This window comes from Prionailurus bengalensis, chromosome D1, assembly GCF_016509475.1.
Source record: "Prionailurus bengalensis isolate Pbe53 chromosome D1, Fcat_Pben_1.1_paternal_pri, whole genome shotgun sequence".
NCBI lineage: Eukaryota > Metazoa > Chordata > Mammalia > Carnivora > Felidae > Prionailurus > Prionailurus bengalensis.
Window position 1 is genome coordinate 23,909,422 of NC_057346.1, and position 27,710 is coordinate 23,937,131.

At 49.9% G+C, this 27,710-nt stretch overlaps 1 protein-coding gene across 4 annotated transcripts in view; it reads right to left on the reverse strand.

Annotated features, from left to right (window-relative positions):
* KIRREL3 (kirre like nephrin family adhesion molecule 3) overlaps positions 1–17,646 on the reverse strand; it is a 551,587-nt gene extending 533,941 nt beyond the window's left edge. For 2 of the 4 annotated variants that reach the window (XM_043579792.1, XM_043579791.1), the window contains exon 1: positions 17,113–17,643. In XM_043579792.1, coding sequence (XP_043435727.1) covers positions 17,113–17,167 — 55 coding nt within the window. In that variant the 5' untranslated portion in view covers positions 17,168–17,643. Of the gene's footprint in view, positions 1–17,112 lie in introns of all 4 variants that reach the window. The other 2 variants (XM_043579789.1, XM_043579790.1) reach the window with 2 other exon arrangements.
* Between the last annotated feature and the right edge of the window lie 10,064 nt (positions 17,647–27,710).

The window sequence follows — 27,710 nt, forward strand, 5'->3', positions numbered from 1 at the left end:
AAGAAGCCACGAACCAAGGAATGTACTGGAAGCCTGAAGAGGCCAGGACACCAGTTTTCCCCTGTAGCCTCCAGAAAGAACCAACGTAAGCTTCAGCCCACAGAGACCCACCCACGGTAGACTTCAGACACCCAGAATTATAATACAATTGTGTTGTCTTAAGCCATTTAAGTTTGTCCGTGGCCACAGGAGACGCAAGAAACGAAAACAGACCCTACAATGCTTTTCTCAACTGGGGTTTCTCGTCTGAACCCAGAAGATAATACAAATAATAATAAATAAAATATTTTTTCTTCTCATAACTAGCACTGATTCAGATGCTTAGCAAATAGTTTATTTCATTAATACAATGGATGCCTTTAGGGCATCAGAGCTTAATTCTTCCGATGAACTCTGCTGAGTAGGGCTGCGTGGCCTCACCTGCTCCCCCAGAAAGCCACCCAGTATCGGGTCTTGAAAACAGACCGGGGACCCTTGAGCTGTCTTATTCTGTCCTTGGGCACCAGCACAACACATCTGGAAACACCGAACTGCACCTCTGCGCAGTGTCTCATAATAATGTTGCCTTCACAATGTTTCAAGGCACACTTAGTAAGTAACTACTTTGTGAGGGCAGGTAGGAGAGGAAGCCTGGTTCCCTTTTGCCTTTGAGGGCCAGGCCCAGAATCAGGCCACCGGTATGGGACAGCGCAGCGGCCTCTTGGCCTCTTGTCCAGAGCCCGTGTCACAGGCTCGGGATGAAGAGCTGCACAGGGTGCAATGGACACTCAACAGTACTGACAGGCTGACGAACTGGCTCTTCGTGGCAGATGCACCATGGGAAGAGTCATGGCCAATGTGCCAATGATTTAAGGCTGCCCTGGGGGAGCACCCAGGCTACTCCCAGGCACTGGTACCGTCCTTACTATAATGGAGCTGCTATCTTTTCTTTATGATGCCTCAGTTACAAGAGAGCCTCAGTCAAGGGCAGTGTGTGTGTGTGTGTGTGTGTGTGTGTGTGTGTGCCTCTGCACAGAGAACTCTGTGCCTTAGCTGGAACCAGCTGTTACTATTTCACCAGCACCTCTGTCCGAGCTCCTCAGACATTGCTATCCTGCCTCACGGTGGAGGTACTCAGCCCATGACGCTCCATGGGATGATGCAGGAAATACCCCCGAGGGCCCACTGCACCCGGCACCCTCTAAGAGTAAGTTCCTCAGAGGGAGGAACCCAGGGGGAGACACAGGAGGGGCGGTGGGAGAACCACAGGGCCTGGATTAGGAAGTCCTGGGTTTTCCTCTTACCTTCCACACCTACCACCCGTATGACCTAAAAGAGGCCACTTAACATCACTCGGTCTCGTTTTTCTTATTTTTCAAGGTGAGGGTAAGAGTCGACCCTAATAAATGGGAAAGGGTTTCGGAAAGCATAACGTGCTTTATAAACGCAAGGAGGGATTAAATTATTATCACCTCTTCCCCAAGGATTACTTTTGTGCTCACAGGTATTCTAGTTGCAGAATGAAATAATAATGATAGGTAGAGTGCGTTCTCTGATAAAGCACTTTCACAGCTTGGCAAGTGACATCCCAGGCACAGAAGGTAGAATGATCCAGAACCACTGGTCAAGTGCCGACCACGTGCCCAAGTCAGACAGAGGCCCTGCACAGACTGAGGTCAACAGGACCCAGTCCCCGCCTTCCAGAAACTCACAGTCTAGAAGGGAAGGCGGATAAGAAAAAGCCACTTCAATATATTATTACAAGCACTACAAGGGGTTGGCACAGAAGGCTGTGGAAGGAAGAAGAGCGAGCACGTAAGTTGGCTTGTGAGGGGAGAGGTAAGGAAACTTCCTCCAGGAAGGAAAGTGAGAAGATCCTCAGGGTAGAAGGTAGCTGGACCAACACGGCGGAGAGCTGACATCATTCCAGAGGGAAAAAAGGATGGATGAGCAAGCCAGGACGTGTGAGGGAGCAGAGCACACCCTTGACAGCAGCAGCTCGGTTCGGCTGGAGGGAAGGGTGTGTGTGAGAGAGGAGGAGGAGAGAGGCCAGACATCTGGCCTGAAGATCCTTCTCCTGAAGGTGCTGGGATGGCTGTTCAAGCAAGAGACAACCATCCAAGACAGAGCCCTCTGTGTCCCTGACATCTGGCACACTGGCTCTCTTCATGGCTACGCTGATGAATGGAAACTTCCAAACCTTCTTGTGTACAGGAGTGAGCCTTCCTGGTCCCCATCTGGCTGAGGGAGAGTTAAAGCAGTTGTTCTGAATCCTGGGGTCTTATGGTCTCCACAAGACTAAAATGCCTGTCTTCTACACACATTTCAGCTTGCTCAATCTTTCCACCTGTCTGTCCCTCCTCGCTAGACTGACAGCCACAGCCAGCTGTGCTCCCCTCCCCCTTCTTCTCTTCTATCACTACGCGCTCCATCCGGGAATGTGCACAACAAGCACACAGCAGCCAGCAGGGAAGTTGAGGGTGTCTTTAAATCTGGCCCTGGTTCCACCTCTCTCTCTCCTCTCCATTGCCGCATTCATCGGCTCCTGCATTTGGTTTCCCATTGGTGATCTGGGCTGAATAAAGAGGCCCAGAGGCCTGGTGATGAGAACATCTTTTTTTATGAATTGAAAAATAAAATGACAGTACACAGCTCGTAGATCCCAGTTCACAATGAAGAGAATAGCAATGTCTGTGGTTGTATTGACCTTGAAGATTTTTAAAAAACAGAACGAGAATTCTCGGGGTGCATTATTATATACATTGCGAATCTCTTCACTGTGCAAAGCAGAAAATCCATCCTTTATGGACATGAGCATCTCTGGTGCACAGCGTCGGCCTAAAATAAACATTCTAGTGTGCAGGTGGAAGAAAATCTATGGCGCTCTTAACCACATTCTTGCCTGTCAGCACAGATGATCACGTTGCCCTCCTGGGCTCTCCCCAGGTGGGACAAGGCAGCAAGTCACGTGGAGAGGACTGACCCACATTCTTCGCCGTGAGGAAAGCAGTGACGTCAGTGACAGACTGGCAAAGCCATCATGCTCCAAACTGTATGTGCTGGCCTTACCTCTTGTTTGATGTGGACCCGTGGTCGTTCCCGAGTCCATTCTCACTGTATATGTCATCCTGGGATAACGTGACATCAAAATTCTTCAAGGCAGCTCCCATGAGTCACCTTACCTCCTCTGGTTAAATAGGAGCACTTGTACAGCCCAAGTGAATATAAACAATATTCACAGGGAGGGGAGGCCCCTGTGGGGTGGGGTGGGCAGGGTGGAGTCGGGATGCAGGTGATTTCCGTACCGGAAACGCCCCTTCCAGATACTGGTTTTCTTTCTCCGGACAAGTCTCTACTAAGCAGCTGTTTTCAAGCATCTCAATGATTACTGAGAGGGAGGTTGTGACCTCCATGCCCCATGCACTTGGTGCCACGTGAGCGTTGAAACACTCTGAATACTGATTCCATAAAAAGGGGCAAACTGGCCTGGTACAAAGGGCATTCCTACTTTCACAGGAAAATTTTCTTTTTTTCAGTCCATATGGTTGCAACCGTCCTTAGGAATGATACAAGCGTCCCTGCCCTGACTGTGCGAACATTTAAGGCAGACGACGTAACATAAAAAGAAGATAATTTTACTGAAAACATGCAGCAGTACATATATTTTCACTTTCCTTGGCAAGAATTCGGTGGTACGGATCTTAGAAAATAAATAACTGCTGATGATGAGAGGGAAACGCAGATTTCCTTTTTTTTTAAATTTTTTAATGTTTATTTATTTATTTTTGAAAGAGAAAAAGGAAGAGCGAGAGAGCAGGAGGAGGGGCAGAGAGAGAGGGAGACGGAGAATCCCAAGCAGGCTCTGCTCTGTCAGTGAGAAGCCCAATGCGGGGCTCGAACTCACCAACAGTGAGATCATGACCTGAGCCGAAATTAAGAGTCGGACGCTCAACCAGCTGAGCCACCCAGGCCATCCTAAGATTACCTAATATTATTAGCAGGAGAACAGGGGAGGGAAATAGTAAGGTTTTCCGGATGGTATTTGAGTCTGGTCAGCTCAGCATTTAGTTGTTTTTACTACAAAGTACGGACTTGTATCTGTGAATAACTCTGCCCTGGTTCGATGAAGAGAAAACCCAAAGCAAAGCTCATGGCCGGAGCAAGGGGCATCCACGTGGAACTGGAGCCCTGGTAACAGCTGACAATGCACTGCCGATGTGATCCGTGTGTCCCACTGAAACGCTCAGACTGTGGCATGAAAAGAAGAAATGTTATGTCTTGCACGCAGCGATCTGCCTCATGTTCCTCCTCTGTATTCCTCTGACTCAGTCTTAAAGGGGCTTTGAAAACGTCAAGGAACTTTTGTGTTTTGCTAGTTTATCTTAAGCGTCTATCTTAAACTAATACTATGATCTCGAGCATGGCCTAGGTGGATGCGTGCCATCTCGGAAATGATTGCTGACATCAGGTAAGATGTACCTGCCGGAACCAAAGTGCGGAGAACTGAGCCTGAACGGCATTCAGACCCTCTGACGTTCCAGGAGTCTTTTCTATTTCTCCCTAACGACCATTATTAATCATTTCAGAACCATGTGGTCTCCTGACATTTTTACGATCCTGGACTTGACAGAAAGGAGGGTTTTGATGTCCTGGAATGCCTTTTCATGCAGAGTAGCTCCGCTCTGACGGCACAGAACTAACACCAGGCGAACCTCTCCCTAAGCAGAATGGGATTTAATCTTTCTTTCTTTCTTTCTTTCTTTCTTTCTTTCTTTTAAAGCCACTGGAAGAAAGTTAGGTGATGATGGGCTCTTGTTAAGAAATCAGCATTTGGCTTTCCAAATGTTCAGCTAAACTGGAGCCGGGTTGTGAAAGTAAGAACAGCTGCCAGCCACGGAGCAGAGCTTCTCAAATTCTTACTCAGCTTCTGTCCTGGGGGAGAGCTCTCCTTCCACTTGGACCAACTCTTCTTTCCAAGCCCTGCAAGTTAGGAAGGCGGGGGACCTTTGGCCGGGCCAGGGGTTCTGCAGCATACCGCCAAGTCACATGGCTGTGCAGGTACCGGTGCGAAGGGGATTCCTCCCGAAGAGGTGGCCGGGACGGGAGGGGGGGGATTCGAGGTGCACATATCAGTGTCTGAATGGCCGTCCTATCACTCGCCAGTAGGGAGAGGCAAGGTTTATGGGACGTGTGGGTAAGTTAAGGCATCTAAGCCTCATAATCTAATCTAATCGAAGCCTCGGGAATCTAATCCCTGCTTTACCGGGGTGCTAGGAGGATGATACAGGGAAATGCATGCAAAGCTTAGCAAAACTTAGCTCTAGGTCTCAATGACGCCTCCCCATGGCTCGCTCCAAGGCAGCAACCACGAGGCATTAGTAACGGAGAGAAGAGACACGCTCCGAGGCCGGCATCTGGAGCCCGTTACACATTTTGATTCTTTCCCATTCTCACCATTTCCCCTCTCCCCCATTCAGCTTTCCATCGAGGGATCCCATAGTCCTAATGAAGGTCATGTTTATGAAAGTAGAAAGGCGAGCAGGTGGCCAGACATAAGCAGAGCCAACAGCACGTACCCCATTGGTATAATATCTTTTTCTACGGGGAGGGGAACCATCTCCACGACTTTCAGCAAATTCTCAGACTATACGGTTCTAGTTTTCCTCGCTGACCCGTGCAGTTTGAAATGAGGTTTTGCCAACTCTGGGCAAAAAGTTTTCTTCTCTGGTGTGAGATGCTCGAGTCGTCACCTGCCATGACTACACCGATAACATGGACAGAGCGATCCTACCTTCTCACCAACCCCACTGCACACGCCCTTCCCACCCCACCCCGGCTCCCAGGAAGACAGACAGTGTGACAGCATGGACAGACTGGGCCTGAGGCAAGTCTCCTTGCTAGTGAGAAAGCTGAATCAGGTGTAGAAGGCCACTTGGGTTTAAGCAAACCTCGTCTAAAATCCTACCAGCAACCAAACTTGATAGCTACCAAACAAGCAGCATAAACGGCCAGTCTACCAGCCACTTGAGCCACACAGAGACCAGGAGAGAGCTGCTCCAGGGATGGCCTCACCCTTCCCTCACCCCTGCCCCACATACACAGACTCCAGGGTCTGACACACATCCTCCTTGGCAATCCTCAAAAGGTTGAAAAAGGCAAGCTGCTACCCCCGGCAGGGGAGGCCCCTCTTCCAGTGCCTGCCATCAGGACCTGGCTACCCAGCCTGGTAAGTTGCACTCTGAAACAAACAGCCACTGCCCAGGGAGGTGTGTTTTAATGGTGTCTGTTTCTGTCCGGTGTGGGGGGGGGGGGGATGGAAACAGAGTAGCACCTCTTCAGCCTGCCAGGAGATCAGGAACAATAAGGAGGAATTTTCGCAACTGTTTGTTTTGCCTTTTTCAGCAGGAGAGGGGAGCTGTGGGCAGAAATATTGGCTCCGGGGTCATTCAAGGGGCAGACACCTGGAGAGAGGGGCAGTGGGCCCAGGCTGGGGGCTGGGGGCAGGGGGGAAACGGAGCTCCTGGCTACCAGCCGCCCCAGGAGGGGAATGATGCATTCATCACCCACAGGAGGGACACCAGCGTAGGGAAACACGTGCCACGGGGAAATGGACAGCTAGCTGAGGTCCTCTGCTCCTTCTCGTCCCTGGGCATTTTTAATTGTACCCACCTACCTTTTTTTTTCAGACATTCCCCTTAGCACTCTGCCCTCACATCCATCAGAAACAGGCAGGAAGGACCCGAGCTTCCCAGGAGAGCTGCTGCCATCCGGAAGGCTTGCTCTTTCCCTCCGTGCCTTTTCCATGCCCCAGCCCCACCCGTGGTGGGCAAAGGAGGGCCAGGCACCCTGACTAGAGAGCCTGGCTCTTCCTGCTACTAAGGGCCTCCCTGGGCCTCAGCTCAGCTCACTCCTGGGCTTTGTAAGCGCTGCTGCTGCCACCATCAGGCGGATGTAGGAACTGCAGCTCTTTTTATGTCCCCAAACCTTCCCGGGATTTTAGGTCCCCAAACCTCCCGCCAGCTCCTGCCTGATGCGGACCCAAGGGAAGAACAGGCCCAGACCGTGGCCCCTCACACAGGTGCAGAAGGGACTGTGGCCCCTCACACGGCCTTTTCTCTGTAAGAAAAAGGCTTCAGAGGCCAGCTCCCTGCTGAAATGGGACTCCCTGTGAATGTGGGGTAGCATCCTTCAGCCAGGTGTGGAAGAGTCCTAGAGTACGGAGGGTAAAGCCACTGGGAAGTTAACTGGCAACCTCTCTGTCACAAGGGGCAGGCAGGGAGGGCGGCAGTCGCTTCTCCTGTGGTACCTGGGATGGGTCTCCAGGAAAAAGCTCTACGTTTCTGTCCCCTGGTTGCCTGCATGATGAGCCAACCTGGCCCCAGTGTCACTCTGAAGCTGTCATAGCTCCCAGCATCGCCAAGGGTGACAGGTGGACTGTCACACTGCACCAGAGCCGAGTCACCTGTGACACTTGCAGGTGACTGACAGAAATGGGAACTGACATGCATTAAAGAACAGAAGGACAGGGCTGGGTTTTTCGCTGAAACTGAGGAGTGGGTGGCTTGCCAGAGGATGTTTCTCTTGGCAGCGTCCCTGGTGACCCAGTGGGCATTCAAGGCCTTACTCGGAGAGGAACAACTTCCCACTCCGAATAGTGGGGATCCTTCCTCTGCCCTCCTGTGGGGGCCTGTCAGCCCCTGCACGTGTGATGTCAGAAACACGGCTTTCTCTTCCTTTTACTGTTTCTCACCATTCAGTCCAATATTTCAACATTTATTCAGAGTCCCCTATGTGCCGAATAGCGTGCCTAGCATCCACATGGGTGGATGGATAAAAGAAATGGATATTTTAATCACCCAACAGAGAATAAAAGTTCCCCACTGCCATTGCCTTTTGTGTGTGTGTGTGTGTGTGTGTGTGTGTGTGTGTGTGTGTTAAAACAGCTCCAAAAGGGGGCGCCTGGGTGGCTCAGTCAGTTAAGCGTCCGACTTCGGCTCAGGTCATGATCTCACGGTCTGTGAGTTCGAGCCCCACGTCGGGCTCTGTGCTGACAGCTCAGAGCCTGGAGCCTGTTTCGGATTCTGTGTCTCCCTCTCTCTCTCTGACCCTCCCCCGTTCATGCTCTGTCTCTCTCTGTCTCAAAAATAAATAAACATTTAAAAAAAATTTAAAAAAAAAAAACAGCTCCAAAAGGAACTACCCAAGCAACATCTCCTTGACTGCCAGTCAACCCAAGAGGCTGGCCTCTTATTCCCCTGGGGAAACCTTGTGCCCTCAAGGTAAAAGCTGAATGCCAGAAGATGAAGGAACCCACTCAGAAAGAGTCGGGAATCAAAAGACAGAGCTGCAGGGCTAGGTCGTGGTTCGAAGGTCAGCTCCCTGATTGTCACCGGAAATCCTTGAAATCCTTCTCTATGCCTCAACATGGAGGATTCCCACAAGTTAGGAGGACCTGTTCCGTCTTGTGCCACGGCCTAGAACTTTCTACGCAATTTTCAGCGTGGGTGACGTGGAGCAGCTTAAGCCTCCCCGCGTCTTGAGAAGCGCCAGGGCAGGCGAAAAAGGGAACCAGAGGAGAGTGACTCTGGTCAAGGGACACGACCTTTCGGAGGGCAGGACAGCTGCCTCTCATGCTATAAGCAGTGCTTGTGAATAGCACTCCACAGCTTGGGAAGCTCGGTATCAACGCTCCTCCTCATCATCCTCATGCAAACATTCTTATTACCACCACCACCACCACCATCCAAAAGGATGTGCCTGGCACGGACAAGAAAATGTGCCGGACAGAGCCATCTGTAACACGTCGTCTATCTTCTAGAAATTCATTAGCCCAAATCAATAGGCTGTGGCTAATAGATAAGATTCAGGGAATCTTTGGGGGGGGGGGGGAATCTGGATGACATCTATTCTAACTCTTTGATCCACTGCTTGGGAAGGGACTCTTCAAGTCTTGGTGGCCCGAATTCTACTCTTAGAATGCTTTCAGCAATGGGAGACTATTCAATAGGCTGGCCTTAGACACTAGAGTTAAATAGCAACCGTCTGAGAAACGTCACTGCCTATTTTCTTGCAAAACAATGCAGGTTTTGCTTCGCCATCGAGCTTGTTCTTAGTCCCCACTCACTCCTGATGAGAGCAGGCTCAAACACGGAACACATGAGAGGATCTGATGACGTTCTTTACTCTTGAAAGAAAGGTTACTTGGTGGGAGAGACCTGTAAGCATCCCTAACGTCTTCTGGGTAGAATCACTTAGCCTGTAACCTTGTTTTCCCCAAAGACAGCACAGCTTCTCTTCAGAAGAGCAAAGAAATCATCAGCAGAAGGTCTCTAGGCATTTCCCCCTTATCTCCTTCTTGTTCTTGTCTCCCTACCTGGTTTACCATTCGTCCTCAATGCGGGGCTGGCATGGGGAAATCCCATTCCTCGGTGCACACACCATCTAACAATCCAGTGTGTCCCCAGCCATCCCAGCTTCCATGTCTCTTTCTTTCTTTCCACATTCTGTATCTAACGCACTGTTCCTAAGTGTGTGTTTACCCAACCTTCTTCTCTGCCTTCCTCCGGAATGGAGACCAACAGTTAAGGTCGGTTCGTCCATACTTACCCTCTTGCTCACTTTTTTCCACCCCTTTGGAGGCTGGCTATGGAGGAAGAGGAACTGGAAAGAGTGAGTATTTTTCCATTCAAGTCCCATATAAGAAACAGGGGATACCAAGAAAAATAAATCACCTGTGGATTCTTCCCCCTTTTTTGTCCATAGGACCCAAGGCGTAGAGAGGAGAACAGACCCAGAGATACTAACAATGTTTCTAAAGACAGATTTAATCCTGGTGGTCCATCATCAAACATTTAGCATGGTATTTTTGACAAGCTGACCCTCTCCTTCCCAAGCTTCTTACTACCCTCAGCGCACTCACATTCCAGCCACCCACACTACCCATTGCTTCCGAATATATGACATTCTATCCTGCTTTCTTTCTTTTGCATACACTCTAAGCCACAGCCTGAAATACTCTTCTCTCTCCCCCCAACCCCCCCGCCGGGAGGGCTCCCAGACATCCTCTGAAATCGATACAGCCTTTCCTGATGCCCTCGGCCATTTCGGCTGCTCTCAGAATACTCCTGGCAACTCTGAGCCCATCACGTTGTGACCGTGGGTCAAAGTGTCTGCTCCCTGACCCGACTGACCCCACTGGGGCAGAAATACTGTCTGAGGGGTCTTGGAATCAAAAGTCCCTGGCACAGTGCCCACCGCACAGTAGGCCCACGATGCGCGCTGGCCGAGTGGTCAAGGGCTGAGCTTCGGTGTCATAGCGTGCTATCTGATCACAAAGGACGGACTGAGAGAATGTGGCTCTCTGAGACACCAGGCGACACGGAGCCCCTGGGGATAAAGTGTGGAAAGACGAATGCGAGGCTTGGTGGTCACTGTTCCAAGTCGGTGTCAGATTTCAAACTCCTGTCTTCTAGGCATCGGTTAGAAAGACACTGAACTTGCAATAACTGTCCAGGGAACACAGGCCAAGTAAGAAGACCATCTTGATAATTCAGCCTGATAATCACACATCTTTTTCATACTGACAATCCAGCCATGGCAGTTTTGGTTTCAGTTTTCAAAAAAAAACAGCCTCAGGTAAAATCTCTCTCACTCTGCCCAGGAGGAAACCAACCCCAGGTGGAAGATTACAGGGGGGATCTCACCTCCCCTTTCAGGAAAAGGAAAAGGAAAAGGGCGGATCTGTCCTAAGTTCTGGACATCGCTACACTTTAGCAATGAGTGGTGTCCGTCTAGGGTGGGGTCACAGATGGGAGGAATCTGGAGAGGGCAAGAGAAGACTTTTAGACTGTGGGGCGGGATGGGGGAGGGGAACCTCCCCGGGGCATGCCCGAGGAACCTGGATCTGGCTACTCCCTTGCCTTTATTTCCAGGAAGGAGATGGGGGAGTGTGAACTCTCCCCTCCAAGCCCCAGCAAGGGCTGCAACAGAGTGATTCCGCAGGGAGGACGATTCATCCATGCTGGCCGCTATTTCCATGGGTTTGCCTTGTTACGAGCATACCCAAGAAAAGCTGACATTTATTTAATCCTCGTAGTGGTGTTGACTGTGTACTCACCGAAACATTGTATGCTTGCGGAAGACATTTGTTTCCAAGCAGCTTATGCTAAATTGCAGTGATATAAAGGAAACACTTATCCAATATTGACATTTACTGACTTCTAGAAATGTACAGCCAGAGTACTCATTTTTAAAGTCAGGAGAAGAGAAAAGAGGAAAAGCACAATGTTTGATCCCTAGCTCCTTCAGTGGCTCAGGAGCAAGAAGTTAATTCACGCTCACGTTAAATATGGTGGTGGAGATCCTTACTCTATGGCAACAGCGTGGGTTCTGAGAGCGGGTGGAATGTTGAAGCCCTTCTATGCTGAATTCCCAAGCTCTGGCAGAAAGCAGGACACGACATTCTTTGCGTGAATGTGGGAGAAGTATTCCAATGATCTATAAGGTATCTATATTCTTTTTTTTTTTTTTAAGTTTATTTATTTTTGGGAGGGGGAGAGAGAGAGAGTAGGGGAGGGGCAGAAAGAGAGGGAGACACAGAATCTGAAGCAGACTCCAGGCTCTGAGCTGTGAGCACAGAACCCAACGCAAGGCTCAAACTCACAAACCAGGAGATCATGACCTGAGCTGATATCAGAGGCGTAACTGACTGAGCCACCCAGGCGCCCCTAGGTATCTGTACTACTGGACGTGCACACCTAACTGTAGTTTCTGGTTTTCCCTAGGGAAAAGAAAGTGATATGCAGTGACATCAGGGACAGCAGTGTGCCTCAATGTAGAGGGCTGTCTGGATCACTCCCCTCGCTGGGAATGAAAACCCTCTCTATTTGGAAAACAGGGGGAAGCTCGTACATTCCAGCACGGGATACTGCCTCACTCCCTGTGGACAGCAGTGACGCGGACGTGAAACCCAAGGGGAACAGACAACGCCTGGAGCTGGAGCCCCTACCAGCCCCGGCACCATGAACACTGGGGTGTCCACTGACCTACGGAAAGGCTGGAGCCCCAATCGCTGTGCTGCAAGAACCACCATGAGATCAGGATTATTGGAGTGGTTAAGAGTCTTGCCTGCTCATGATCTTTAGAAGCTTCCCCACTGCTGAATTAGAGCGTCCCTGCTCCCAGGCACAGGTGGGGTACAGGGCCTCACTCTTTCTAGGTTGACCCCTATTAAAAATGCCTGCCCTGGTGTTTCACCTACAAGTTCAGGGTTTTAGAAGGATAAGGCCTGTGGCCTGCGATAATGCCCGCGCCCATGTGCCTCCCTCCCCACCCCTGGTTTACAGGAGACCCTAAAGTGAAATGCTGTTGCCCCCCACCCCAGCTCACTCCTCTAGGCAGGCAATTTTCTTCTCCTTGTTCATGTTTCCAAAACAGTTTATCTTTTTATCTCCTTGGAAGAAAAGTACTCTGCAAATCAAAGGTATCATTAGTATTGTTATTATTTTGCTATTGAAATCTCTTGAATTCACTCTGGATTATTCATGTGCTTTTCTGGGTCTGCAATATAATGCCGCCTAAGTCACCCCCACTGGGCTGAACAAAAAAGAAAAATTGCATCTTCAGGCCTAATCCCCTGCTCCACCCCGTCTCCTGCTGGCCCTGGCTCCCACCCACACAGGCACACCAGGGAGAGCGGCTCCTTGGTCCCATGCCTAGCTGGCTGCTGCCATGTTCCAAGGAAGATCCTTCTTTGTAACCCAAGAGGGAGGCCCCACTCCATACCCTGTAAGTGCAGGGTGAAGGCTCTGACCCCACCCGCACCCCTCTTCCCCTGGGGAGTATCTCTTCCTTCCTCAATAGGTCCGGCTGGCAACAGAAAGCTCCCTGCTGGGCTTTCACAGAGACCACCCCCATGCCCAAGAGACACGTCCCAGCTGCCCTCACCCAGAAGCTCTGTTAAAGAAGTGGTCCCGCACCCTTGGCAGTTGGGCATTGACCTTCTAGGACAAAAGAAGCTATTCTTCCTCCTCTAGACAAGACGTCATATCACTTGGGGTGCCAGTGGGGGGAGGAGCATCGTGCTTGCTACTTGCCTCATCTTTTGTTATATGACGGTTCTGGGCAAGGGGAAATGTCTGCTAAGTTGTTCACTCCCAGTTTCTTGTTCCAGTGCCTTCTCAGCCTGTACCCCCTATGATCCCTCCATTCTTTCGGCTGCCTCTGATGTGCTCAGGCTATCTTCTGGTGCCCCTCCCCGTTCCCAAGGGCGTTTCTTGCAAGTTAAGGCCTCCTTCTTCTCCATGCTTCCTGCCATCCCCTGTGGCTTCCCTCGTCTTAGCCGGCTGTCTCCACTCACAAGCTATGCGCCCCGCGTCTGGTTCAGGCTGTCCTATTCCCTTCGAGAGTCGTGTCACCACGAACCTCCCTGCTCCTCTGGTAGACATCTGACAGCTCTTTTGGTGATTCCTGCCAGCAAGTCAGGAGGGCAAGTCACTTAGAGTCTTCCCAATGGGGAGGTGACACCCCAGATTAATCCTCAACTCAGGGACGTCATGGACAGGTAAAGGCGAGTTTTCATTTCCACCCCAACACGTTCAGAGCAGCACAGCACACATGTCAACCCAACAAGAGGTCTGGGCTCTCCAGAGTTAGAACCCTCAGATCCACAAAGTAATTAGGCCGGACCAGACTCCGTGGGAGTGCTAGGCGAAAAGGTCAGCGAGCAGGGAGGAGAACAAGTTTGCAAACAGCGTCTGGGTTCAAGCCACCACCTTTGTGTCCCTGTCCCTTCCCCAGACCGTCTCGGCGTTGAGATGGGCTGGAAGGCAGGGATCTTGAGTCCTGCTAGAACACTAGTCCTCCGTAGCTACTTAAGAGGTGGATGTGCGGGCTGGATGGGGTGGCTCTTGAAGATGAAGGAGGGCACAGAGGGAAATCGTTGTGGGCCAACTTAAATGATAAAGGGAAAAAAATACAGCAAGTTCTAACTTTATGGATGACAAGAGAATCGATTCTTTTTCACCCAGGGGCAGAACATGCCTCGTCTCTGCAGGAGGCAAATTGTGCTGTGACATTATCCCTCTCTGTACAAAGCACGCGGCCCTGACAGCTGATGGAAGAGGCAACCCCAGCAAGAGAGAAACCCACACGCAGCACAGACTGGCAGCTCTCCATTTCTCTGTGGGGGGAGCCAGGCCCACGGACGTTGGCTGGGGCGGAAATGGAGGGATGCCATTTGGCCTTTTACTGCCACCTTAGGAAAGGGAAATGAATATTTAATCTCCATCTACACGAAAAGCCCAAACTTTAAAAGAAGAGGGGATACAGCACGACACGGACATCAGTTATACTTGAATTTCACTCTCTAAAGGGTTACGGAGAAAAGTAAAGGTGAACCAGGAATGGACGACTTAGAAGAGAGGGACTCTAGGAGTCTTTCCTTATATGTTTCGGCATCAAAGTCCTCACAGCACTGTTGGGCGCTCTCCCTCACTGTGCAAACGAAGGCGACGGGAACAGGAAGCACCAGAATTGTGTTTCCAGAAACTCTAACATGACACATAGGCTCCCAGGGTGAGAGGTGCTGGGAAGCAGATGGAGGTGTCACCAGAGTGCCAGAGAAAGACCTAAAAAGAACCCTGGACGTTTGTTTTCTCTGAGGGGGGGGGGGGGGCATTCCTGAGTCTCTGCACTTTTGCTCCAAAAGTAGCCCAGGAGGAGGAGGGGTGGGTCAGATGGGTGGCTCAGCGGGGGGCACGCCAGGCAGGGTGCAACTTCCATCAGGGGGATGTCCGCGGGTGTCACCTACGGCCTGCGGGCTCGTCCCCTCACGACCTCTTGGAAGTGGACACGCTCTGGCTAATAACTTGGTAAATACATGGCACTCTGGAGGTGGGCACAGGATGTGAACTAATCGTGTATGTGCAGAGGGTCAAACAGAATCCCCTGGGGGGGGGGGGGAGTTCACGATACTCGCAACAGCATCCACATTAAAATACATGTCCACCGATCAAGTCAGAAGGTATATCACAAAAGTCCACAGAAATTGTCCCACTTGGCCCTTAATTCCTGTCATTAGAGGCTGTCTATTCACAAAATGTACAGGGTCCGGGGAGGGAGTATTCTGACCGGCTACATTCACTTTGTCTCATTGTCTTTCTTTCGGCCCGTTCTGGAGCCCCGTGGGCTAGGTAGGACATCTATCATTTGGGAGGATGGCCAGTGCTGACCAAGCTCAGAACGCTCAGGAATAAGAAACCAGGCACTGCACGATGCTGTGGTTTCTTCCTAGTGCTCTCAGGGCTAAGGGTAGATGAAACACAGCATTTAACCTCCATAGGTAAATATTTAAAGATTCATATGAGACAGAGAAGAAATAGCTCGGTGCTGAGAAAAGGATAAGAAAAGCAGAAGATGCACACACTGCGATGCTTCAGACAGCCAAAGAGGCACTTAGATACCAAAGGCTTCTTATGCCAGTCTAGAGGGGAATCAGAGCTCAAGCTTTCTAACAACTCGTGGACTGATTAAGACGTGCACTAGTCCCGTGAACATGGGTGGAGGGGTCTGGTGGGCTCCTCCTTTTAGGGATTCTCCATGCAACTTCCTGAGTAAATTGGTAAGAGGCAAAGGAGAACAGGAGTGTGTGTGTGTGTGTGTGTGTGTGTGCGCGCGCGCCCATAAGCAAGCACAGGGGCATCCAAGAAAGAGGGTAATCTCACAAAATGGTAATAGAACCCAAACTGTTTCTGTACCAGTGTTCTGAGATAGTTCGTATTCATTCAGCCTGAAAACTCTCGGGAAGGCAATTTATCTTCCTGCTGCTGTAGGGAGCCCTGGTGAGATGCACACAACCATATGAATACATGAGTGTGTGTGCCTGTGTGTGTGTATACACATTATAATTACATACAGGGGTGGGCGTATACATACTGTTACGCGGAAAGGCCCCTCAGGGGTAATGAGGATGGCCATAAGCAAAGTTTGACAGGGGGCGAATCTGCAGTGACCACAAGAAGCAGAGGAAGGAGGCGTGGGTCTTTGCTTACATGTGGCTTCTCCCTGACAGGGAGAGAGAAGGAGACATACTGTTTGCTCGCAAAGCCAGCCACCCATGGCGGAGCTCTGCTTTCTTGAAAACTTTTACCCTTCATTTAATCAACAGATGGACGTGCTCTGTTGTGGATTTCTCTGAGAGAGTCCTGTCCCTCTCAGAGCCGTGCTGGCTGGCACAAATGTTGCCTCAGATGGCAGAGGCAGCGTTGGCATTCCAAAAGAGTGGGAAGGAGGCGGTTTACTTATCCCCTTCACACTCAATTCCACAGGTGACTTTTGATGCCTTTGGCTAAGTAGGCACTGGCAATCCCTCCCCAGAGTGCCCTCCCCTCCCTTCAGGAACACCGCCTGGCCCCGAGGCTCCCAGAGGCAGGGAGCCAGCCCGGAGGTAGCAAAGTTCTTTGCAGAAAAGTCCACCAGCTTCTCTGCCCCTGCTAGGCTGCAGAAAGGAAACAATCAGCACCAGGGGCGAAATTTCACTTGAGACCCTGAATCCACAGCTGTGTAGGATTCAGAATTCAGCCTTATTCAGAGGACCCGATGAGATTCAAGGAAAACGCTTTACAAGCTTTTCCCAACCGCTGCAAATTACCCCCACGGTGCATTCGGTAATCTGCAGCCGCACACAGTGGCTTTGGAATACACTCAGGCAAGTCAGAACGTATTGGAGCTGAAATATCCACCTTGCACAAAGCCCTCCTTCCCTACCCTCTCCTTCTCCAACCTGAGTCTGGCGGAGACGCGGTGCCCAGAAGTTCAGAGCGGCATCGCCACACAGCCACCGCCTAATTAACATACCGGGAGCATAAAGAACTCATTTGCATCGGAGAGTTTGGGCTGGATGTTGACAAGTGAGAGGAGAGAGTCACCCCTCCCACCCCCTGCCTTCCAAAGGAAAATAAACAGTACCATTTTGTTGCATTTGCGAAGGCAAAGGAGCAAGGCCAGCGCATCTCGGACGCGTCCCTCAGTTCGAGTTTCCGAAGCCTGCACCCCCATTCCTGCCCTCAGCCTCCCGCGCCCTGACAACAACCCAGCCGACTTTCTTTGCAACTCCGGCCGCGCGGGGGGTCCTACCTTGACTGAACAGGAAGAAGCACACGAAGAGCAGGTCGAGCTGGAAAGGTTTCATTCCTTAGCGCAGCGAGGGGAAGCCGGCGGGGCAACTTGGGTTTGCAGTTAGTTTCTCTTCCCGGGCGGCTCGCCGTGCTCAGCCTCCGCCGCGGTCCTCCCGGGTTCGCGCCAACCATCTGTCTGTCCGCGCGTCCGTGCGTCCGTGCCTCCGCGCGCGCGGCCCCCGGCTCTCCCTGGGCCTCCGGGTCTCCGCAGCCTGCCGAGGCCAGTGGCCGGCTCCTAGCCGCCGCGGGAAGCCGGGATCGTCAGCGACGTCCCCGCTCGGAGCAGATCCATTCTGTGGCTCTCGGCAGCCCGGGCTCACGGCTTCCTCCGGCGGGCTCCTCCCACCGCGAGCTCGCGGGCGGGCGGGCGAGGGAGCCAGTGACGAGTGACAGAAGGGCTCCTTTCACTGAAGCTGGGGCGGGGGGAGAGGGAGGGGAAACAGGTCATAATTAAAGAGGAAACACTTGGAGAAAGGAGATCTATGCGAAGCGGAGGGCGGAGGGGGGAGGCTCTGTTCTTTCTCGCCTTCTCTCCCCACCCCCCTACCCCCCACCCCCGCATTTAGGGGGAAATTCAGCTTTTGTCACCGTTATTGACCAAAAGGCATCTTGAACAGGGAGCAGGCTGTGACTTTTTGTCCACACCACATAATGTTGTTCAACGGGAGTGAAGTTAAGCATGACTATATGCATGCACACGCATTAAAATATGCATGCCCTGCCTTTTGCACAGGGGACTGGGAACCGGCTGAAAGGGAAAAGGGAAGCCGCGAGGGTTGGAGGGAGCGGGGGGGGGGGGGGGGGTGATGCATCTTTCCCCAGGAAGGACTTGGCCAGTGTGTGCAGCGGGAGTCTCCGGAGTTGGGGAAGAGATAAGCACGTTTTGCATTTTTTTGGAGACTTTCCTAGGAGGGGGAGGTAGGTAATAAAACCTGAACGTGCAAACCTTAGTTTGCTTTGCACTACTCCTGCAAAACAAAAGGAAGGACCGAGAGGGAAATCAAGCAGGTATGTGACACATGCCCATTTATTATTATTATCATCACCGTGGTTTGTGCATTTCCTAAAAAGGAGACGGGAGCCCGTCTTGGCATTTGCAGCCTCTCCTCTAATAAGCACTCCATCACTCCGAGAGTGTCTTTTCTCCAAGTGGTGCTGTGAATCCTGTTGCGAAGGAGAGGCCAAGGTCATAGGCAACTGCCTCCCAAGAACCTTCAGGTCTTTTTTACCTGCGGTGAAACCTACACTCAAATCAAATTCCATGTCTTGGGTGATAACAAAGTGAATTTACCTAGGCCTATTTTCTTGGTGGACATTTAGATATACCTGGGGTACACGGGCACCGAGGGAAATAAAACCTAGGGCACAGACCATGTCTTCAAGAGCTCACGGTATAGTGTGGAAGCAGAGGATGTACAGAAGATACAAACTATAAGGATGGTTACAACCAAGTCTAATATGCAGCATTGCATGGAAGAAGGCGGGGGGGGGGGGGAGGGGGTAAAGAGTAAGGAGAGAAAAATGAAAGATGTTCTCTTGATGTGTGCCTTTCAGTATAAAACCAAGCATTACTTTCTTCAGTCTCTGGACCTTGGAGAGGCTTTCTGGGAAACTCTTAGCCTTCCTTCCATCAGTGTTACATACTTGGGGGATTTTGCTGACTTCAAGGCACTTTCCAACTCCAAGTTTCCATATGGATGTTAACTTTAAAAATGTATCCCTTGGTATTGGTGAACAAGAGGAATAGGGCCCCAAGAGAAAGTGTGTGCTGGTAAGAGCTTACATCTGGTAGTTGACATCAAAGATCTACAAATTAGTAGGTGTCTGCTTTGTTGACTTTTCTATTCTTAACTTAATAGTTTATTTAACTGCATCCCTTAGAGGCTGTTAAACATATCAAAGGGAAATTTGTAAGCAAGCTTTGGGGGAAAAAAAAGAAATGCTGAGCAACAGAAACTCAGAGGTCCCCAAAGAGGCACCCTAACAGCTACATTAGCAAACAAGGTACGGAAACAGAGTGTCAGCACAGCCTTAGCGTGCCAACCTGATGACAGACCACGCAGTGAAACAGAACAGGCAAACCTAGCACATAAATAAGATGAATGATAATTCTAAACAACCTATGCCAGACAACATATTAAGAGGGAGCACACGGCATGAGCTTTCCATGAAATCTACTGGGTGCGGGGAGAAATGTTAAGGTGTGGGCACCATTCCTAAGGCAAGCCTTGCAGTGAGTAAGACGGATAACATTAGAATGTAGATTGTACTTCACAAAGCAACGTTGGGTGTTTTAACTAACATTTATCCCTTAAGCTGCTGCTTCATGTTGACTGTTAATTCCTAAGTGGCCTGGGGCCCAGATTTGCTTAATTCGGCCCCCAGGGAAATATTGCAAAGCCGGGGTCAGGAAGCTAGCGAACTGTGCAATACAAGAAAATCAGGCTCACACACACACATACACACACACACACACACAGTCACGCTCAGCCTTGGACAAGAGACGGATGGTAGGAATCTGAGGTTGGAAGGACCTTGTTTTGCTCTCCCACTGGTCCCTGAGACTGGCCTCGTGACCCTCAAACTGGCTCTGATCTCCCTGGCCAGCTGGGCCTGTTCCCTTCTCCGCCTACCCCACCCCCCCACCCCCTTCTCCCCGCAGCCTCCGGTCTCCGGCAGAAAGGGGGGAAAAAAAAAAAGCTTGGATTAAGTGGTGAGCTGCCTGCCTCTAAAACGACCGGGAGGCGTTTCAAGCCTGAGTGCCGGAAAAACCACGGCAATCTTCGGCAGTCACCACGTGGGGCAGCGAGAACGACAGCGGTACCTGCAGGACCCACAGCCGGCCGGGCTCTGGCGCCAGCCTCGACGGCGGCCCGGCCATCTCCGCCCGGCGGGTCCTTGGCCTCACCTCCTCCGGGGGTTCGGTTAACCTCCTGGCGCTGCAAGGTGCCTGCGCGCAGTTCGCGGGCGAGGCGGGTGGCGGGAGGCGGGAGGCGCGGACGGCTCCACCTGATGGAGAGGAGAGTCTTAGACCTCGGCGTGCACGGCGGCGCGGCGCGGCGAGGCGAGGCGAGGGGAGGGGAGGCGAGGAGAGGGGAGGGACGTGGAGGGGAGGGAAAGAGGAAGACCGCCTCCCCACCCCCATCCCACCGTGGGAGCCTGCGCGTCCAGAGCCCGGGACAGGAGGCGCTGGGGCTCTGGGCACGGCCTGTGGACGTGACAGCCCTAAAGAGACAGCAGAAAACCAACACTTGGAAAACTGCCCGAATTCTTGTTCTGTGCACATGCCGGCTCCAGGTCTCTGATGCGCCCACAGTGCAAGCCGTGGTCCCTCACCAGCAGGTGGCATCCTCTCCAGCATTTCTTGTCCTGGACCATAGCCCAGGAGGCCGAGTTCATCAATCCCCAGCCCCCTTCTCCAGGGCCTTCAGTGCCCAGTCCTGTGTCCTTTGAACCACCCGGCTCTGGCGTGCGTTACATACGCGGAGGCCGGAGCCCACAGAGAATAGGGCTGGCTCCAAATTCTGCTGCTCGCTGGCCAAGAAGCTTCAGAAGGGCCAAGTCTCCGCAGGACTGCTTCCAAGCCCTGCTCTCCTGGCAGCAAGCGTGCCCCTAGAGTTTTCTGAGGTCTGGGACAAAGAGACCAGGCGGGAGGGGTCCAGGTGCAGCGCTGTGGGGATACTGCCTCTCAATACCCTGAGCGGCCGAGTTCCCACAGACCATGCAGACCCTAGCTCATCGTTACTTTCCAGTGACTGTTCCTTGATGTTAGTGCGATGTCTGGAATATTTATTGTTTCCTCCATTTGTGCAAAGGCCTGTTTGGGTACTTAATAACGACGTGTGGAATGAATACATGAATTCCTGTTCTTGGAAAGTTTGTCCTCCAATTGGGGAAAAGTAAACACATGGGGAAAAAATAGGAAACATCTCATTGGCTCTTTAATAAGATAGAAATTGCCCTGGAGGTTGTCTGTCAGGCTGGATCCTTTCTGGATGAGTCTGTCTAGGCCCACTTGCCTGAGGCAGTACAGGAAACTGCCCAGCTAAGATGTAGCCCAGAGCCCCAACCTTTGGTCCTGTGTTTGCACTGCCCTGCCCTTGGGGCTCCCCTGCACCGCTCCTGATGGCCGGACACCCTCTCCCTGTCTTCTTGTGTTCCCAAAGGGTCACCACCCTGGATAAAGAGAGGAAGAGGGAGAGGCTGTTTTATGAGACAGGCAGTCATCACGAGTGGAGCATTTCCTGTTTAATGCCTCTTCACAATATTTGTTGCACAGATACATTATAAACCACATTTCCTTTTGTTTTTCATATATCCTGCCAGTGCTGGCTAATACCCTCTTGTCCAGGGATTTAAACACATCTTGAACAGGCCCCTCCGGGGAGTTTAGGGTAATCTGACTCTCTGTCCCAGGTAAGTCAATAAGGCTCAAAGCCACATATACCTCCAGAGACCAAATGGTCTTCAGGGGTCCTCCCTGGGTGGCAGCCTGTCTGGCCTGGACAGTCACAACCTTCTAGCTGATTTCTTTTTTATTATCTGAGCCAAATTTCTTGATTATATCTACGGAGGTGAATTATAAGACGGTGAGCTGTGCTTCCGTGCTGAGTCCGTAGTGCAGAAGGGCCCCAAAGACCAGGTTTCCAGCTGCCAGGAGCATCTCTCAAAGGGCAGGATGAGTCTGTCCCCCTGATTCACCTAAGACCAAGCTTAAGTGAGGGGATCAGGGTGAGTCTATTGACCTGGGCTCTGGCCGGGACACCTCAAACTTTTGTAGCTCCTTAATGAACTGGGACATGTCTTTCTTCATCTGTGAAAATGACTGGTTTGGGGCAATGACTCTCCAGGATCCCTCCCAGTCCTGAAACTCTGGTGCCTATCCTCCAGAGGTTACACCGCTCAGCCTGGAGAGATTTGGAGCCCCTTCCGCAAGGCTCCGCATGTCAGGGCAGGTGATTGTGAGTGACTGATGGGAAAACAAGTTGGGCAGCCCTGGAATCTGCATAGCCCCCTCCACTCTCACTGGTCACAGTTTTTCCCCAAGCTGTTCCACGCTCCTACTCTGAATGCTCTCCATCTTTCCCCAACCTGCTCAACTTGTGGCTTCCCTCCTCCGCTTATCTTCCCCAGAACCACGCCTGGATCCTGAGATCCAGAACAGCTTTCTTGAGCATACATTCTATAACTGCATTGAGGCAGACCTTTTATTAAAGCAAGGGAATGCGCATACTGGGGTGGCTAGCTCCAGAGACTCCCTTGGAAGGCAACAAGGACCACAGCACCTTGTATGTTTACTCCATCTCAATACGAATCATCCTTGCCAGGAAAATGTGCCTGCTTGTGAATCTTCCTCGCGATCAGAGGCAGGGCTTCCTCGGTTCACAAGGGTGCACCAGCTCTCGCCCTGGTGGGTGGTAGGCACTCAGTACATAATGTTGAATGAATGGTAAAGTTTTACCCAGTGCCCCACATCCCATTTCCTGTTTTCGGAATCCAATTTAACTTCTTCTTCGCTGTGTTATTAAACCATTGTCAAACATCTGGCATGTGCCTGCCACTGCTCTGGCTGTATTTTATGGGGATGGGTAATGAATTGAGCCTATATATAGTTTGCAAAATGTGGAACACACTTTAAGATGCATAGCACTATAGAAATGAAAGATATTTTTATCTCTCCAGCATCATTCTGCACAAGGAGACAATTCTCTGGCAGCCCTGTTTAAGAACAATAGACCTGGTTAGCCTTGACACACTCATGCATGCAGGGCACTGGGTATTCAATTCACATGGGAGCAGCATTCTCTCTCTCAGCAAAGGCCTGGAGAGGATAATTTACAGGGAAGAAAAGATATGAGAAACGTTATGAAAGGAGGTGACAGATCCCTCACGCCTTGTCTCAGCGTTGGCCGAGTGCATAGGCCAGGACCTCTGTCCAGACTCTGGGGAAGGCACCGAAGACAAGTCTCAGCATCCCTCTTCAGGGCTTGCAACAAGCCTTGTGTCATTTCAGAATACGCCATGTGCTTTTTGTGTACAGGAATAGGCTAATTGTGGAAATATGGGAAGACAAAGTGAAATTCCAGTTTATGACTCATTGGTGATATTCAAAGTCTTTGAAATTATACTGTGTTTATTCTTTTTCTCCATTATTCTTTTTCATAACCACCCCCCCGACACAAACACTGATGTGATATATTAGTGAACCTTCACAGCATCCAACAGCTGTACCTCCCTCGAAACCTCTTAGAGCTTTCTTCCTAGGTGACAAGTTTAACTTCTGCTTATTGTGTGTGGTATTTTTCCTTCCTTCTGTTTTCTCCCTTTATCTCTGCCTCCTTCCCTTCTTTTCTTCCTTCCTTCTATCTATATAAAAAAATCTATCAATAGATAGATATAAGACTTATACATCCATCTTTATAAAGTTATATAAGTTCATGTATGTTCAAACTTTACACACACACACACACACACACACACACACACCTTTTCTATTTAAATGCTAGCAATGGACCTCCTACCCAATATTCTGAGCTCGGGAGCCCTAGACCCAGTTTTCTTCATCTCTGTCTGAAACCCCAGCCTCCTCAATTCATTGCCCAGTCTCACCCACTGTTGTACCACATGAGTCCATTTGAAACTCAGTTCTGCGATATCTTCCCCTGCTTAAAAATGTGGGTGTTCCCTATGATAGAATATAAACTTTCTGTCATGTTATATACATGGGTTTGTCAAGCAAACATGCCTTTTCTGCCTCATCGCCAGCCCCCTCCTTCACAACCCACGCTTAAAGCCAAATTACTCTTCATGGGTTAGAGACACTTTTCTTCTTCCACACCTTTCTCATACTGTTTCCTCTCCTGGCACGATTTTCTGCCTTCACTCGCTCTTTTGCCTATGAACAGGTGCCCATTGCTCAAGAACCAGCCGGGCTATCATCCCATGAGAACCTTGCTTCCCTCTTCCTCCCTTCAGTCAAAAAAAATGAACAGCTTATTCATCTAAGTTACCACAGCATTTATGAGCTTTTATTATGTGACTATTAATTGTTATAATTACTTATTTACATGTTTACCTTCTATCCTGTACGTGAGATCTTCAAGGTCAAGGACCACTTTATGGAATTTATTTTTGCAGAGCGTATTGGTCGATGCCTGGCATATAGTAATTATTTGCTAAATGGTGCCTAAACAAAATACACTTAGGCTGAAAAAGTCTTGGTGTCCTTCCTGTGACTCTCCAATCTCAGGCTTGAGATTTTCCTTCTTCATCATCTGATGCTTTTAGATGCAAGGAGATCCAGGAAATTCCGTATCAATCATCTGGAACTAGGCACATCTGAAAAACTGGAAAGGAAGATTTCTGAGTACACATTTTGAACCCAAGTGTCAGACAAATAGGGGAAGTGGTGCCATTATTCTATATAAGACACAGCCCAACTCTAGCTCTTTTTTTTTTTAAGTTTATTTATTTATTTTGAGAGAGAGCGCACGCGAGTGAGCAGGGTAGGGGCAGAGAGGGATGGAGAGAGAGAGAATCCCAAGCTGGAGCCTGACATGGGGCTCGATCTCATGAACCATCACGACCTGAGCTGAAATCAAGAGTTGGAGGCTTGGGGCGCCTGGGTGGCGCAGTTGGTTAAGTGTCCGACTTCAGCCAGGTCACGATCTCGCGGTCCGTGAGTTCGAGCCCCGTGTCGGGCTCTGGGCTGATGGCTCAGAGCCTGGAGACTGTTTCCGATTCTGTGTCTCCCTCTCTCTCTGCCCCTCCCCCGTTCATGCTCTGTCTCTCTCTGTCCCAAAAATAAACGTTGAAAAATAATAATAATAATAAAAAAAAAAAGAGTTGGAGGCTTAACCAACTGAGCCACCCAGGCGCCCCACCCCCCACCCCCACCCCAACTCTAGCTCTTGTATTAAAGGAATAGTTAGAAACCCTGGTTATTCAGATTGCTTAACAGCACGGGCCCAAACCGGCGGAGAAGCTAGCCCACTCCGCAACAATTAATTATATGGATACAGATTCAACGTAAGTGAGGAAAGCCAACATCACTTTCCCCAAACTCCATCCGGTTTGGATTGAGTTGATTGTTCAGTGTTGTTTTTCTTCCTGTTGTCTGTATCTCTTTTCCGTTTTTGTTTTGTTTTGTGTTTTGTTGCTATCTCAGAGTGTGAGTGGGCTAAGGTAAAAACTCCTTCTCCACCTTCCTTTGTTGTGCCGGCCCAGTTCGGTCCCCCTTGATTTTCTTTAATCATATGGAAACGGAGACAATAGTATAATGCAGTGGTTCTCAGTGTGGGGTTCCTCGGCCAGGAGCATCAGCCTCCCATGAGGACTTGTAAGAAATGCAAGTCCTTATGTCCCGCCCCAGACGTCCAGAATTACAATGCCTGGTGTGGGGCCCAGCCACCCATGTTTTAACAAGCCTTCTGATAATTCTGAGGCCTGCTAATGTTTGAGAAGCACTATCAGAACTTCCAAGGACCATCACCCAGCCTCAACAATGATCAAGCCATGGCCAATTCTGTTTCATCTATCCCTCCCTGCTTCCTCCCATCTCACTGGATTATTTTGAAGCAAATTCAGACGTCGCATCCTTTCATCCGTAAGTATTTCACGATGTGATAAGGGACTTTAATGTGGATGAAAATAATACTTTATAGTATACATTTGTTAGATATCTGAGCCAGACCATTCATCTTGAGGCAATTCATCCTTAAAATACATTCCACAGCCTTTGTATGGTGGTTTTTGGCCCAAAAAGACAGCTCAACTAGATAAGACAGAGAAATGTCTTTTTTTTTTTTTTTTGCCTTTTTGGATTAAGAATTATTATTCAGAAAACGATGAGTCTGGTCATTATGATGGCGATGAAAAATTAATGTCAAAGAAGCAAGCCCTATTTGAGGATCCTAAGGAAATGATGCACGTCTTCACCTTGAAAGAGGCTGACCCCTTACAGTTTATAAAAGTTTCAGGCTACATCTTACTCATGGGGTAGAGGGTCTGATTGTTTTCCCAGAATCGTGATAGAGTCCCAATTTTTCTCCATACTCTTTTGCCTGACCTATGGTTCTTTCTCTTGCATTTGGTTCTCTATGGTTCCTTCACTTGCATTTGCATGAAAATGGGCCAGAGTTAAGATACAACCAGTGACCAGGACCTGATATTCCCTGAAAAGTACAAGGGTACACCCATGACCTTGATCTTATCAGCTGAGTGTGCTACCTTTCCATGTTAACCAGCCCGTCTCATCATAGGGGTATCTCATTGTCCGGGCCCCTCCAGTTCTATTATACTCTACGAGTACTTATTAGGCTCTGAGAAATTCCAGAGAATATTTGCTCCCCTCTACAGATGTCTGTGGCAAAAACTGACACTTGCATGGAGCATGATTTGATAGCAATATCTGCAAAGTGTCAGAAAGGGGAGGGGATCGATACACTTAATTTACTTGGAATAATTCATTGCCTAACTGGAGTTTTCAGTGAGGGCAGAAAAATTCCACACTAAACTAACTCACCCACCTGGATCGAGACGAGTACAGTGAATCCATCTTTCGAATGAGATGTAAAACTGAGTTTCTTGCTTTCATTGATGACTCCCCTGGCCCTTCCTTTCTTGAGACGGGGTGTTCATTCAGAGAGCCATTTTTCAAAGCAAGTGACGTAGGCTATTGACTGAAAGTTCCCTTTCTATTCCCACCTGAGCTGATTGTTTTCACTCTCTGTCCTTATATTTGGGTGTGTTGCTGGCTCAGAGGTTGGCGGTTTGGAGCTATATTCCGCCTCAGGAAGGAAAAATGCAGATATGTTTCTTTGGGGGAGAGCGGTGGTGATTTTTTTCTCTCCTTTCAAAGCTAACCCGATAGGCAGTCTGGTTGTCATGGGATTGGAAATTACAAATAAGGAAGAATTACATAGGGCAGTAAGGAGGGGGCGTGGTGTTCCAGCATGGTGTACTGAGGTCACAGAGTCCTTTTGAGATAATATATAAGAAGGATCTAGATGTAATGGCGTCACCATGATCTCTCAACCTCCCATCTCATTTATCTAGCTATACGTGCAAATGATTTGGAATAGAGTTTTCCGCATAGGAGCGGTGATAGCCCGTGAGTTCTGAGTTTTTGAGAGAATCCATTGGATGTTTCCTTCTTTGTTAAGATACAACCATCCCTGGTAAACACTTAATATTGGCCCAGTGGCATTGCATTGACACAGGGCAGGAAGGGGTCAGGAACCATGGATCCCAGTTGAAGCAGCTCAAGGAGCTTGGGGAGGAGGGATGTAATTATAAGGCACCTTCAGATAATTATGCCATTACTATATAATTAGGAAGTGCCACTTTCTACTTTAACTACCTGAAATTCAGAGATCACTCAGCAATGGACTCTCTACCTTCAGGCATGCTCTCTGAAGAGGAGGGGAAAGGACACAGCACGAAAACACGGGGCTCTTGAGGGAAACAGAAAAGTTCTGAGACCGTAGCCTGAAAAAGTCAGAAGATGAATTTCCATTTTCTTCATTTGTCAGAATTTCCCACTTGTCTATACCTCGC